The 13,765-nt window shown below is 38.8% G+C and overlaps 1 protein-coding gene across 1 annotated transcript; it reads left to right on the top strand.

The window, feature by feature from the left end:
- Positions 1 to 4,326: 4,326 nt before the first annotated feature.
- Positions 4,327 to 12,035, top strand: slc13a5b (solute carrier family 13 member 5b). The gene is made up of 12 exons (XM_020653899.3): positions 4,327 to 4,490; positions 5,570 to 5,698; positions 5,779 to 5,915; positions 6,165 to 6,385; positions 6,509 to 6,689; positions 6,775 to 6,897; positions 7,029 to 7,241; positions 7,336 to 7,442; positions 7,546 to 7,667; positions 8,228 to 8,389; positions 9,495 to 9,632; positions 10,751 to 12,035. Exons 1-12 carry the CDS (start codon positions 4,392 to 4,394, stop codon positions 10,874 to 10,876), a joined length of 1,758 nt encoding a protein of 585 aa, XP_020509555.2. The 5' UTR covers positions 4,327 to 4,391; the 3' UTR covers positions 10,877 to 12,035.
- The last annotated feature ends 1,730 nt before the right edge of the window (positions 12,036 to 13,765 follow it).

Below are 13,765 nucleotides of genomic sequence, written 5' to 3'. Positions count from 1 at the left end.
GCAGAAGTGGACAGTTAACTGCACTTTAGGAGAAGTGACAACAAAGTGCTGTAAAACAACGGGAACATGTTTATTTTATTATCATTTATTCCCTCAATTCTTTTAAATCCCTTCTTAAAACATACTTTTACAGACTTGCTTTTATGTGATGTCGTCTTCTTAATGTCTTTTCTTACTGGTTTTACTTCTTTTACTTCTTACTGTTCTTTTATTTATGCTCTTATCTTGTATTTATGCTCATATCTTAATCTCTTGTGTTTTAACTTGGTAATTTCTTATCTTACTTACTTTGTCTATTTATGTTTCATATTTATATTTACTTTTTGTTTGTATTAATATTATATTTTTGGGTTTTTTGATCCTTTAACCACTTGTTTCTATTTCTTTTACTGCTCTTACCTTCTTATTGCTGTTATCTTTTGATTTGCTTTTATCTTTTAGTTTCTTACATCTTCTTAAATCTTTGGTTCCTCTTGGTCTCAGCTCTTGCTGTTGGGTTCTTGTGTTTCCTGGGTTCTTATCATGGTTCTTGTGATGGTCGGGTTATATATGTCTGTTGGGTATCGTGCACTTTGGGTTCTTTTCTGTTGAATTGTATTTAATTATTTTTAGTATTTTGCATCTGTTATATTCTTACTGTTGTTAATGTTCTTCTGTGTTTAGTTTAGTTTGCTTTGTTCTTGTTTTTGCTGTTTGTCAAAGCACTTTGTAAACCTGTGTTTTTAAAAGGTGCTATATAAATAAAGTTATTATATTATTATTTTTATCATTATAATATTTTATGTAATTTTAAAGATGGCTAAATGAAACTTGGCGTATTTTATAAAGAAAAGAGAAGTATTATAACCACAAGGTAGATTGTTCTGTAGGCTACTTTTCATGCGCTTTTCTTTATATGGGGAAACCACCTTTATCTACTGGTCATATTATTGCACAGCCTACTTTCCAAACAAACAGTCTTACAGTTGGCAGAGCCTTTTTATCGGCCTGGGTACGGTGGCTGGGAAGTGCAAAGCAAAATTACAAATGTGAGACAAATTTACATTTTGAAAAACACACTTACATTTTATAAAACAAATTTACAAGATGTGAAACACTTTTACAGTCGATGAGACAAATTTACAAACGACAGAATCTTGACAAAATGGGAACGTACCAAATGTCGTAAGTGACCCAAGCGATCGAGTGAGGGGTCATTTTGTGCGTTTTGTTTTGTCGCGGTACATTCCCTCTCTGTCAAGGTTTGTAAATTTGTTTGGGGACTGGTAAAAGTGTTCTGCCTCTTGTAAATTTGTCTCAGCGATTGTAAAAGTGTTTCACATCTTGTAAATTTGTTTTGTCCTTGGTAAGTGTTTTTGGTTTTGTAATTTTGTTTCATAAAATGTAAAAAAATAAAATAAAATCTAAACGTAAATTTGTCTCACATTTTGTAAAAGTGTTTAACACTTTGTAATTTTGCTTTGCCCTTCCCAGCCACCGTAGGCCTGGCCTGTTAGATTTGATGTAGTCTGAGTCATCTCCACAAGGTGGCATCATGTCTGTGATTTCACCAGACAAATCTGTCAGCAGTGTCGTGCAGAAAATCTGTGTAACGTCTCAGACGTTAAAGATATCCATTAAAACAAACTGAGGGAAGACTTTGTGTCCCGGTTCTGTTTTTTTATACAATGAATGTGGTGATGTCATATGATGGCTACAAGCTAAACGAGACTGTCTGGAACGTTTGAATCAGGACATCTTCCACATCATAGCTAATGTCATTGTTCTATCTCTAAAATTATACTGAGTGTTTTACATATTCATTTATGTATTTGTTTATTATGTCAAACTATTTCCTATTAAACCTTGTAATTTCAGTATTTTGAGGTTGAACGTGAACTTGCCTTTCAGTTTGCAAAAATATTTTTGTTCTTGTTCAGCACTTGGGAAGGCTGTCTACTGAATGGTGTGTACAAAGCTAACCTAACTTATTATTGGCATATTAAATAGATGAATATTTGGATGTTCTGCAAGAATGTCTGCTGGGCAATTTTCATACAACAAAAAAAAACAATCATGAAAGTCAAAATAGCCGGCAATAGATGAAAAAAATACAACATTGATAAAATAAAGGAGAATACAGTTATTGTCAAAACTCATCAAATGGCCTGTTCTGATTATGACATGTTTTGCATGTCTTTAGAAGCCTATTGGTAAAAATTAGTCTTCAGTGATGCATGTCAAAATCCCACATTGGGTAGATTCTCAATTACAGGGGCACAAATTAAAAGCTTTCCTCATTCTGCTCCACCAATGCAGCATAATTGGCATCAGCACTTTTAAAGAAAGTATACAGCCAAAGAACATGACATTCTTTGCTCAGTAGGTCTCATTATGTCTTGGGCTCTGCTGGCAGTCGTTTTAAAGCACTGCCAGGCAGAATATGTTTCATGTCCAAAAGCACAGTGTTGGTTTGGGTTAAAAGCATTCCTGCAAAAGGCCAGAATGCACGATACTTCCAAAGCGGTTGGACCAAATTAAGGAGTTTTTGCAATGTTGTATTTTGTAACATGACTTGAAATAATGTCTCCGTCAGCATACTGCCAAACTCATGCAGGCGCGTCCAAAGTGACATAATACAGCAACATCATTATGGGGAAATCAGTGGTTGAAAATCTTGACATTTCCATATTTTAGGTGTTCCGAAATACAATGTGAACGTTACATCCAAATAAACTATTACCAATATGATTTTTAAAGTTTTAACTTCTTCCTACTTCTTTTCAGGCATGTAAGAACGAATGAAGGACATTGACTTGTCTTTCCTATGTTGGGTATTTACTTTGTTTTCTACATACAGTATTTTTAATTACAACTTTTTTTTGTGTATTTTTTGTTATTTACATTTTCGAAAATAAATAAATATAATTAAAAGAATCCAAGCCATCATTTCCACTGCACTGACATAAAAACTAAAATACTTTTTTAAATCTGTTGAATCTTCTCTATCCTTTTTTTAGTTGTTTACCAAAAATCCCTTTGTCCACTGACTGGTAAATAGTCATTTGAACCAAAATGTAAGGTGTGCCATGAAATAAGAGGTTGAATTAAGAACACTAAGCACCACATAACCAAACAACACTGACACAGCAGGGTTACATTTAAAGCCAAGGTAATTGTATGACTTACACAATAAAGGAAAATCTGAATTACAGTAAAACAATAACACAGTGTATGGAGAAATGTATTTATAGAGAATCTATTGACCTACATTTAAAGAAAACATACAAAAACCAGTTCATGTCATTATGCTGGGCACTTTTGCCTTTAAAATTGGTGTGCAAAATAATAATTAACTTTGAGAGGTCATATGACCCTCCTCTTATACCTACCCCTCATGCCATACTCATGTGTTACTGCATTGCATTGAATTTGTGTCTATCATAACATGCAGACACAAATTCAGTCAATTTATCTTGTCAGGGAAAATGGGATGATGAAGGTCAAGCCTTTTTATGGTTGTTTCGTTGAAGTTGTTGTTAATCATTTCTAGTTTATAATTTCACACAGGACAGATGCTGAAAGTTACACAAGTCTCTAAAAGTCAACATCTAAGGTAAAGGAGAGTTATTCTAAATATCAACCAGTGTATTTTGGACAGATGTATTTGAAATTAAATGGAAGCTGTTTTTCCAGAAAAGTTGAATCAGTAAAGTTCATAAGCATGTAGATAGTAAAAAAAAACTTGCACAAGCAATCTACTGCAATGCCAATTATTTATCATTTTGCGATACAAATAAAAACAGTGACCCATTTCTGGTTTACCGAAATACTGAGGTGGAGCAGCAATGACTCAAATCACAATCCTCATGTGTAAACACTCGCTGCAATTGTATTGCATTGCTGAGCCTCGAGAAAACAGGTGTGGAAACTAATCCTGGCATTTTTCGGACCAGGGTATCCTCATTTTGATGTTATGCTACTTCAGATTATGAGCTTTACAGACCAATCTGTGTCGTAGTCTGATAGTGTCAGGGGTGTAATCGGCATTCAGATGAGGAATTTATGCAAGGAATTAACCCATTGTCACAATGTTTCAAAAGCTGAAGGAACAAGTTTTCCCAGTGCAGCAATTCAGCCAGTTTTGGGGTGGGGGGTAGGCCTATTTGTATTTCATTGCTTTGGTTCGTTTAGGGAAGACATTTTTTTCTTGTGGCTTCAAAGATAATCAACCAGTCAGTCCTTTTGTTTTGGTGCGAGCACCCTGCACATATCTCGCTCCCTCGCTCTCCCTCCCTCTCTCTCTCTCTTTCTCTTTTATTTGCTGTGGGACTCCCCCCTCCTCCTCTCCTCTGCGCCTCAAAAGCGCGGTCCATGGTGCGAAAGCCTTCTTTTCTCGGTTTTCCTTCAGGATGGCATTCCTCAAATATCTTCGCTCTGTTAAGAATGAGCTGATCCTTTTTTCGACTCCATTTATTCTTCTTCCTCTGCCTTTAGTGATCGGGACATCGGTATGTAACCTAACTTAATTGGATAAAACAATAGTTAAATTAATTGAACGTAGTTTTCGCACTGTTGGATTAAATTGGAGAAATCTGGCATCTTTTGGTATCCTATAACGCACGGCATAATTTAAGAGATGAAACTATGCTATTATTGATAGGCCTAGGCCTAAGCTAATTGTCAAAATATAAACAGCAACATATATATTTTTTTAAGTTCAGTCAGAGGTTACATTTAGCTGCATGTTTCTATTTTGTTTAATAAAATAATTAAATCAATTCATTCGGGAATTCGTCGCAGTCGGTCTTTTTTTTTCGCCTAACAAAAAGCCAGAGCCCCAAACGAGTCAGATTTGGACTGTTTCTCTCGTGCACCTGTTGCTCAGAAGCGCGCGCGACGCACTTTTGCAGTAAAAGCACGAGAGCTGTCCCGGTGTTGCCCCAGGCATGACCCCTCTAAGGTCTTGTTATTTTAACTTCTTGTTGTTAACATGAAGGGTCATGTCCAGCGTGGGAACACCGAGTGAAGTGGGGTTCGTCCGCGTATCTACCGCTACATGTGACTCAGAGATGTGCACGCAGGCTGTCAGCATGTTATCATAGTCACAGACTTCAATGCAAAGCAGCCACGAACAGGGGTGAACACGGGAAAGAGGGGGATGATTGAGTAGCCTATGACGTCTCAAACTTAGATTCCATTTATTGCCAACAAAATATAAAGACAAATGACTTTTTCTTTAAGCCAAAAAGTAAGGCACGTCATATCAAGTGAAGAATTGTGTTTAAAAATATGTGATTTAAAACAAAATGTGTTGGCAAACAAAACACCAACAAATAGAAACGTGATAAAATGATAATGTTTATTGGTGTTTAAAGAGCTAAGCGTGATGATCTAAGCAAAATGTTCAAACAGGTGACTGACAAGACATTAGAACAATAAGCGCTGTTATCTTTACCCTTTGAACCATCCCATTAAAGATTATGCAATATGTTGTGACCAGAGAAGATGTTTTCAGACCTTGCATGGCATCTTTCCAAGTTTGATCCTGACCCCTAATGCAAGGTGTTCCTGTGTGTTTGTCGCGCAGGAGGCAGAATGTGCCTATGTGATCATCCTGATGGCAGTTTATTGGTGCACTGAGGTCCTTCCTCTGGCTGTAACGGCTCTGCTTCCAGCCCTCTTGTTCCCCCTGTTTGGCATCATGCAATCCAAAGATGTAAGTATAATAACTGCAGCAGGGTGTTGGATTTGCTAAGCAAGTACTTCTTCAAACAACATATCTCCCTGTGCTCTCAGGTGTGTATGCAGTACCTGAAAGACACAAACTTGCTGTTTGTGGGGGGGCTTATGGTTGCAGTAGCCGTGGAGCACTGGAATCTGCACAAGCGCATTGCCTTAAGGGTGCTGCTCCTCGTTGGTGTGCGTCCAGCACTGTGAGTGCTAAAAATCCACACTTCCACTGTAGATTATCAGCTAGGTCTGTCATTGTTTAGTTACATTTCCGAAGCTTATCTAATCAACCATGTCATTAAAGGCATCAGCTAGATAAGGAAACTACATCCTAGGTTTTTTACTGCTGTCAGAAAGTCTTTCCTTTTTTCTTTTTATAGTTTGTTGTAAAACAATTGTGGTCACCTCTTCCTTACTATGTCCACTCACACTTTTTTCAATCTTCCTTCCAGCTTGATGTTGGGTTTCATGGGTGTCACTGCCTTCTTGTCCATGTGGATAAGTAACACTGCTACCACAGCCATGATGGTGCCTATTGTCCAAGCAGTGCTGGAGCAGCTCAACAACAGTGATGCAGAGATACCTCAGATTCTCAGCCAGGAGGAGCAGCTCCATACGTCAGAGCCTGATACTAAACAGCCTCCCCAGACAGAGAAACAGAATGATGGACAAGGTGATCCATGGCCCTCTTAAAGTACAATTCTCTCCCTGTTTTGCCAAGAAAATGTACAGTCTAAACAACTTTTATTTCTACCAACAAAACGGTGTAACAGTATTTATTGCTCTATGTTCGAAGGTTCATTGGTTGTGACTTTCTTGGATGCCACGGTGGAGGCTGCCAGGCAGATGGAGGCAGCAGAAAGGCGGAAAATGTGTAAAGGGATGACCCTGTGCATTTGTTACGCTGCCAGCATCGGAGGCACCGCTACACTGACAGGAACAGGCCCTAATCTTGTGCTCAAAGGCCAGATGAACCAGTGAGAATTTCCTCATGCATTGTTCTGTCATGTACTATTGCTGTGAAATTTGTCCTATAAAATTGCTCTTTGTTGTTTACCTTAGACTCTTTCCCGAAAATGGAGATGTGATTAACTTTGCCTCCTGGTTCGGCTTTGCGTTCCCAAACATGATCCTCATGCTCACGTTGGCCTGGCTTTGGCTGCAGTTTGTCTTCATGGGATTCAAGTGAGTTTGGTGATGGTTAAAGCCTAATTATAGTGACAGACTTGAAACTGCATCAAGAAGCTTTTACCGCATCATGACCATGACTGAGTGGAGAGGTGACACAAAGATTTTTCCTCATGTGATCCCTTTAGCATTAAGAAGACATGGGGCTGTGGGGCTGTGAAGACAGATAAGGATATTGCTGCCTTTAATGTGATCAGAGAGCAGCATCGTCTTCTGGGGCCGATGTCGTTTGGGGAGATCAGTGTCCTTGGCCTCTTCTGCCTGCTGGTAGTGTTGTGGTTCACAAGGGAACCAGGGTTTGTTCACGGCTGGGCTACAAACATCTTCAACTCCAAAGCAGAGTATGTAAAACCTAATATTTTTACACATTACTTTACCAACATTTTTTCCAAATTTACATTGTTCTTTCATTTCCTTTATCACTCGACTTCTCAGGTATGTGACAGATGCCACAGTGGCAATCTTCATCGCCATTCTTCTGTTTGTTCTGCCCTCAAAACCTCCACGCTTCTGTTCTCGGAGGTCTCATAGTTTTGACACGGGTGAGTCATTCTACGAGAAAACAAACTCATGTCAGACAGTTGTAACCAAGGTGGAGATTATGCAATCATTCAATAATGTCATTGGATTTTGTTGGATCTGTAGTATCCCGTCAAACTTCTGGCTCAACTCCGCGTCTGCTCACCTGGAAAGTTGTCCAAAAGAAGTTACCTTGGGGCATTGTGCTTCTTCTCGGAGGAGGTTTTGCTCTGGCGAAGGGCAGTGAGGTAAGTGGAATTGACAGTCACAATATTATAGGGAAAATAGCCAAGTAGCTAAGAACTACTATGGTAACAATCATCAAAAAATACATAAATCATACAATTATAATGTCTCTTGATGGTGGTGGCCTACTTGTTGTCTTTGTCCACACAAATTAATGAGATCAAACTGTTTTATACTATTTATTGTCTTTTTAAGCAATTGCCATTCCATGGATTTACATTCTGCAATTATCTTTCTTTAGGGTGGATTTTAATTATGAGGGGCAGATTTAGTCATATCCAAACTTGATTCAAAGGTACTAACTATAAACAAGAAGTTCATTATTTTTCTATTTTTTTGTTACTGCCATGCAAACTAAACATTTCCTCTTCCATTAAGCTTAAATGTCCCCTAAAATGAGTTAAATTGGATATAATAATGTCTATGATGCACAAACCTGAATTAGACTTTGCTCAAAGTAAATGAGCCGTTAACTCGGCTGATAGTAATGATGAGCTAGGTTGAATAGTTTGTACATATCTAGAGGAGACTTTAACCCTGTGTATGTTTACCTTCTTTGTAGATATCAGGGCTCTCAAAGTGGATGGGAGATCAAATGACCCCCCTCCAAAGCATCCCTCCCTGGGCAATAGCTATCATCTTGTGCCTGCTGATTGCTACCTTTACAGAGTGCACCAGTAATGTGGCAACAGCGACGCTCTTCCTACCTGTCTTAGCCTCAATGGTAAGTTCTCAGGGAGAAAGTAGAATGCGTGCAGGATCTCAGACTGCAGGAGACCAACAATTATGTTCAGTAGCAGTGGTTCAGTGAGGTGAAGTGCTACATAGTGTGACTTCTTTTGAACTGATGTCCTCAATTGGAGTCTAGCAATGAAACTACTTCCGGTGGGAGCCAGCCTATTGTCCCATGTTTGGTCTCCCATCTAGTTGGTCATTCAGACTGAATATGTTTGGTCCCCTTTCTCGGGCCCCTCCTCTCATTAATAACCTGCCAAACACACCAATTCAGCCCAGTGCCTCGTAATGCTGCCCACCCCACTGCTGCTGAAGAATGGCATTACTGTGCCCGCTAGTCTAGCACTCGAATGAACGCCAAAGCTTGGTTGTGAAAGACTGTGCCAAGCAGGGGGATTCAGAGAGATATTTATAGGGGACATAGCCAAGTGGGTGCCCAAGGGTGTCCAACCCTTGTGTGAACATAGAGTTGAAAAGAAAAGAGAGAAAGAAAAGAACATCTGATTTGTTACACGAAGCACAAAGAAGAGGGATGACACTTAGTGGTAGTCATGGCTTGCGGTATGTCACTTTATGTGTCAAACCCTCAAGTGAATCTTTCGCATTTTATCCAACTAAAACCATGAGACACTGTCATTGTTGTGTCACTGTCATTGTCGTAAGCTGATATACAGCCTACATTTGAACTTTGAACAGGCTACTGTGAAGTTTAAATCTTCACACATTGTTTATTTTGAGAAGTAGAAATTACTGTTCATTTGTAACATACTGTGAAGTTGGATATGTAATTCAGAAGCAAATTCCAGAGTAATGTATTTTTTTTTCATCCAAGTAGTCTGCTATTATCGCTACATGTAGTCCTTTTCTATGTCAGATACCATGACTCAGCCCAAAGCTTGCAGGAATTACATCTTAATTACACCCACCTAATGAGAGTTTTCACTCCTCACAGAATTGCACACATTTCACTCTGACTTATGAGTCAGTGATTACTGTCGCAGAAACTAGCCAGATAGTAGGAGTGGAGGATTTGTTATCGAGGCTATGTTCATCCCTGTCTCAGACTGTTGAATCTTTCTGTGTGATTATTGCAGGCTCAGTCTATTGGAATGAATCCACTCTACGTCATGGTGCCTTGTACTCTAAGCGCCTCGTTTGCCTTCATGTTGCCTGTTGCAACGCCTCCAAACGCCATCGTTTTCTCCTATGGATACCTCAAGGTTGCTGACATGGTGAGTTTGGCAGTAGTTTGTTGTGATGGGTCAGTAAATTATACTGTATGTTGAGCATACAAAGTGGTCGGTTTAGGGTCACTGGTACACTGCAAGGATATCTGAACTACATGTTCATTGACTATATTCACATACTGGCCGTTTTACTATCAGACATTTTTTTATTTAGCTGTGTGTCTTTGATGAACAACTAAAAAGACAACTCAGCATTAGCTACCATGAAACAGCAACTAACATAAACATTCAGACACTTTCTTGCTAATGTAACCGTAAGCTTCAAGTGAAAAAAACATGTTGGATAACTCTGGTCAGCTTTAACAGCTCTAACAGCTAATGTTAGCATTTAACCCTGTCCTTGCCAACCTCAGAATAACCTGCCTTTCCAAAGAATAAATGGATTTTTTGGAAAAAGGCTCATATAAGACTCTGTTAAGAGGATCGATACTATTAAAGTATTTTTAATACATGTCATTCACCAATGAAATATTTAGCTGTTTGTCCATTGTTGTGCACCAAATGGCTATACCAATGTTAGCTGTAATCCAAAATACCAACATACCAATGTTAGCTACTTGTAACATTAGCTGTAAGGTACTTAAAAATATATATGTACCAAGTAACATTTTTGGGCAGCTCATGCTCTTAACGTTGTAACTGCCTCTTCTGACACCTTTATAATACCTTTAAATCTTTCCCTGTGGTCCATCTTAACATACCCTTATATTTAGGGTTTTTGTAAAACTACTGGCAGTGGCCAGTTAGCTTTTTTTTTAGCATGAAGACTGGCAAACAAGAATAGAGCTAGCCTGGCTTTGTCAAAGGGTAAAATAATCTGCCCACCAGCAACTCTGAACCTTATTATTCAACCTCTTAGTAAAATACAAGATTTGACATGTTACAAAGTGAGGTTTAGATGTGCTGGTAAGTGGAACTTGTCCAATTAGCAGAGCAAGTGTAGCTGTTTCAAGGTTTTCTCAAACTAAGCTACCCTAACAAGATGAATGCATTCACTTCAATCTGTGGAAGGACCTGAGAGCTGTATGTGTATTTGTATTTGTCTACGTCTCAAAAGGAATGCCCGGCTGTGCTTTAATATCACAACTAACTGTTCTTTTCAGGCCAGGACAGGAATAGTGATGAACATCATTGGCATCATATGTATCACACTGGCCATCAACACCTGGGGCAAGGCCATGTTTGAGCTGGACTCATTCCCCGCCTGGGCCAATGTCACTGGGTTATGAGCCTTGGTCTGTCATAGGAGATGGTCCACAGAAACCCTGCCCTCCCTCTCCACATGTGCCGCACAAAGACCTCTGGTCAAAGCGACGGGACAACACCACACGGTGGACTGCATGCACCTGATTGCTGCTCGAATACAGGCTCCCCAATGCTTGTTTTCATTAACACCTGTGGGTTGCTTGGCAAAGAAAGTGGTGATATTATTGAAGATGCAAGGAGAGTAGTTGAAGAAATACTTTTTTTTTAAAATTTAAATTGTATTTATATTCTTAAGTGGAGAGACTTTTAATCCTCATGAGAAGCCAACCTTTGCAATAACATTCAGTTCCTGTTCAGAGGAAATCAAAGGAATGGCTTCTTTTTAAGGTCAGAGTTTTTAGAAATGTTTTACATAGTCATATGTAGCTACAGCTTAATATATATGAGTCATGCAAACGATATAATTTAAGGACTTAAGTCGGCACATTTACTCAAAAACTGCACTTTGTTTCGTTTTTAATTCTCATGTTTTTTACTTAAGTTTTACATTTTATTTAAGGACATTTAATAGAATAATACTGTATTTTTTTCTGTACTGTATTTATCAGTAAGAAATATCATAACAATTAAAATGTATACATTAAAAATGACTTTCCAGTACATCACATTTAGTACAACACTGACAAGTAATGCCCAATGAGTATTTTTTATTATTTATAGGTAATGTATTTGTCAAAATCAACTTTAACTTAATTTAACACTTGACTTCAAGAGTTTTGTTGACTTTTTTTTATACACTGGGGTTTTTCTTAACTTAGGCTGTTGGCTAAGTTTTCCATTTTGATATTTACAGATAATGGGCTAAAATGTATTGTTGAGAAGCAACTGGACGCGGGTACACTTGTACTTTTGCCCCTTTTGTATCAAAGCTGACAACCTTGCCTTGGGCCACATCAGGGCTGATGGTAATGTGTTACAGTTCCAGAATCAGTTGAACTTTGAAATGTATCCTCACTACTGTACGTAGCGCGAAACATATGTGCCTTGAACAAACAAAGAAACTGTACTGTAGAAACACTTGTGATATTATGGATCAATACATTTTGTGCTTGCATTTCCAAATAACTCACTGCAATAATATCTGTCTGAATTGCAATAAATGTTTTCTTGTCTGAAACACAAGCCCATCTTTTCTTAAAGACTTCTGTACCCCAGACATAACAAATAAGGTCTTTGTTGCCTGTGTTACAAAATTGAATGGGCAGAAGAAGACAAGGGGCTGCATGGTGATCCAGTGGTTAGCGCTGTTGCCTCACAGCAAGGATGTTCCTGGTTCGAATCCCCGTCGGACAGGGCCTCTCTGTGTGAAATTTGCATGCTCTCTCCGTGCATGCGTGGGTTCTCTCACAGTACTCCAGCTTCCTCCCACAGTCCAAAGACATGATTGTTAGGTTAATTGTTGACTCTACATTGCACGTAGATGTGCATGTGAGTGTGGCTGGTTGTCTATCTCTACAGTATATGACAGCCCTGTGATTGACTGTCAAACAGTCCGGGGTGTACCCAGCCTCTCACCCAATGACAGCTGGGATCGGCTCCGGCCCCCCAAAACACCTAACGGGAAAAATGATATATATAATGGATGGATGTAGTTTTATCTAAGTACCAGTATTTACTTCACGCAATAAAAGTCATTTTTAAAATGAGCGGAATAGATAGATAAGTCTTTGCTTTAAAAAACAGCAATGTCTTTCTACGGCATCATCCAAAACAAGGTCACCCCACTTTCATCAGCAGACGGCTTTTTTAACTCCTCAAGACAATTATGTCTTCTAAAGTGCACACGTGTTTCCCTGCCTCTTGCTTATGACCTCTTGTCTCGTGCATAAAGCTGATATAATCCTGTAAACACAGTGCGTAAAGCCACAGTAGTCCAGCAATGAAAGGCCACGCCTAATGTATGTAGGAAAGGGCTCTCTGTCATTGTCATTCTGCTGAGACACTGCATGAGCCAAGGGTCAAGATAGTCATATTGTCCGGCATTGTTTTTGCGTCATACACATTATGAGCTCAACAAAGACCTTTTACATGTCTCCATTTAAAGTCTCCAGAGCCCTTTATTACAGCCCTTAAAGTGTCTTCAATGATCTTGATGACTATTGGTTCCTTTTATGAGATTTTGAAGCAGAAAAAAAGTCAAAATCAAATTAAGCTTTATTTAAAAAAAAAAGAAAATGTATATGATTATATGACAATGACAAACATGTACCAGATGGTACAAGTCGGAAAAGGTTGTTTATTACGCTTGTTTCTTAACTCGGAACATGTAGAAATATGTATTAAAGTTGTAAGTAACTGGCACCTGTAAACTTCCCAACAGTCTAGTTGTTCTTTAGTGTGTGAGTTGGTACTAGATGACTTCAGTGTAGAACTTGGCTGAAGAACATCCTCTGCTGGGCCTTTTTGATTATTGAATCAATGTTCACCCAATAGTTGTTGTGGAAGATGTGGATTCCAGAAACCTGAAGGTTTCCATGGCAAAAACAGCACCAAACCATGTTTGAGGTTTTGTGTGACAGACTCACATGTCTCAGTCAAAGGTAGGGAGGAAACCTCATAGTATCACGACATACAGTACTTTTGACTTCAGCTCTGTTGGACAATTAAAATGTAACTCGGTTTAAAAGTGGTTAACAAGCGGTTGGGTAGATTGGGCAGCTCAGATCACTATGATCTTGGGTCGCCTGCGGGAAAATGCTTACGTAATTATAGTGCCTTTTTCTCCTTTTGCTGCCTCTCAGCCACCCACTCATTATCCAATTGAAACACGTCTTTATGCATCATAGCCTCCATAATTGGCTATATATATATATCAGGCTTTCAAGGCCTACAAGTTAATCTGTTCACTTCAT

The sequence above is a fragment of the Labrus bergylta genome, chromosome 11, assembly GCF_963930695.1.
Source record: "Labrus bergylta chromosome 11, fLabBer1.1, whole genome shotgun sequence".
In the NCBI taxonomy this organism is placed as follows: Eukaryota; Metazoa; Chordata; class Actinopteri; order Labriformes; family Labridae; genus Labrus; species Labrus bergylta.
Note: the sequence above shows the minus strand (reverse complement) of the source record. Positions and strands in the feature narration are given on the sequence as shown.

What these genes read in the sequence shown, in the direction of transcription:
- slc13a5b (XM_020653899.3), top strand. Translation starts at nt 4,392, where the DNA reads ATGGCATTCCTCAAATATCTTCGCTCTGTTAAGAATGAGCTGATCCTT. An exon ending in CTTTAGTGATCGGGACATCG is followed by an intron (nt 4,491 to 5,569) that starts GTATGTAACCTA and finishes TTTGTCGCGCAG; the next exon opens with GAGGCAGAATGTGCCTATGT. An exon ending in CTCTGGCGAAGGGCAGTGAG is followed by an intron (nt 7,668 to 8,227) that starts GTAAGTGGAATT and finishes CCTTCTTTGTAG; the next exon opens with ATATCAGGGCTCTCAAAGTG.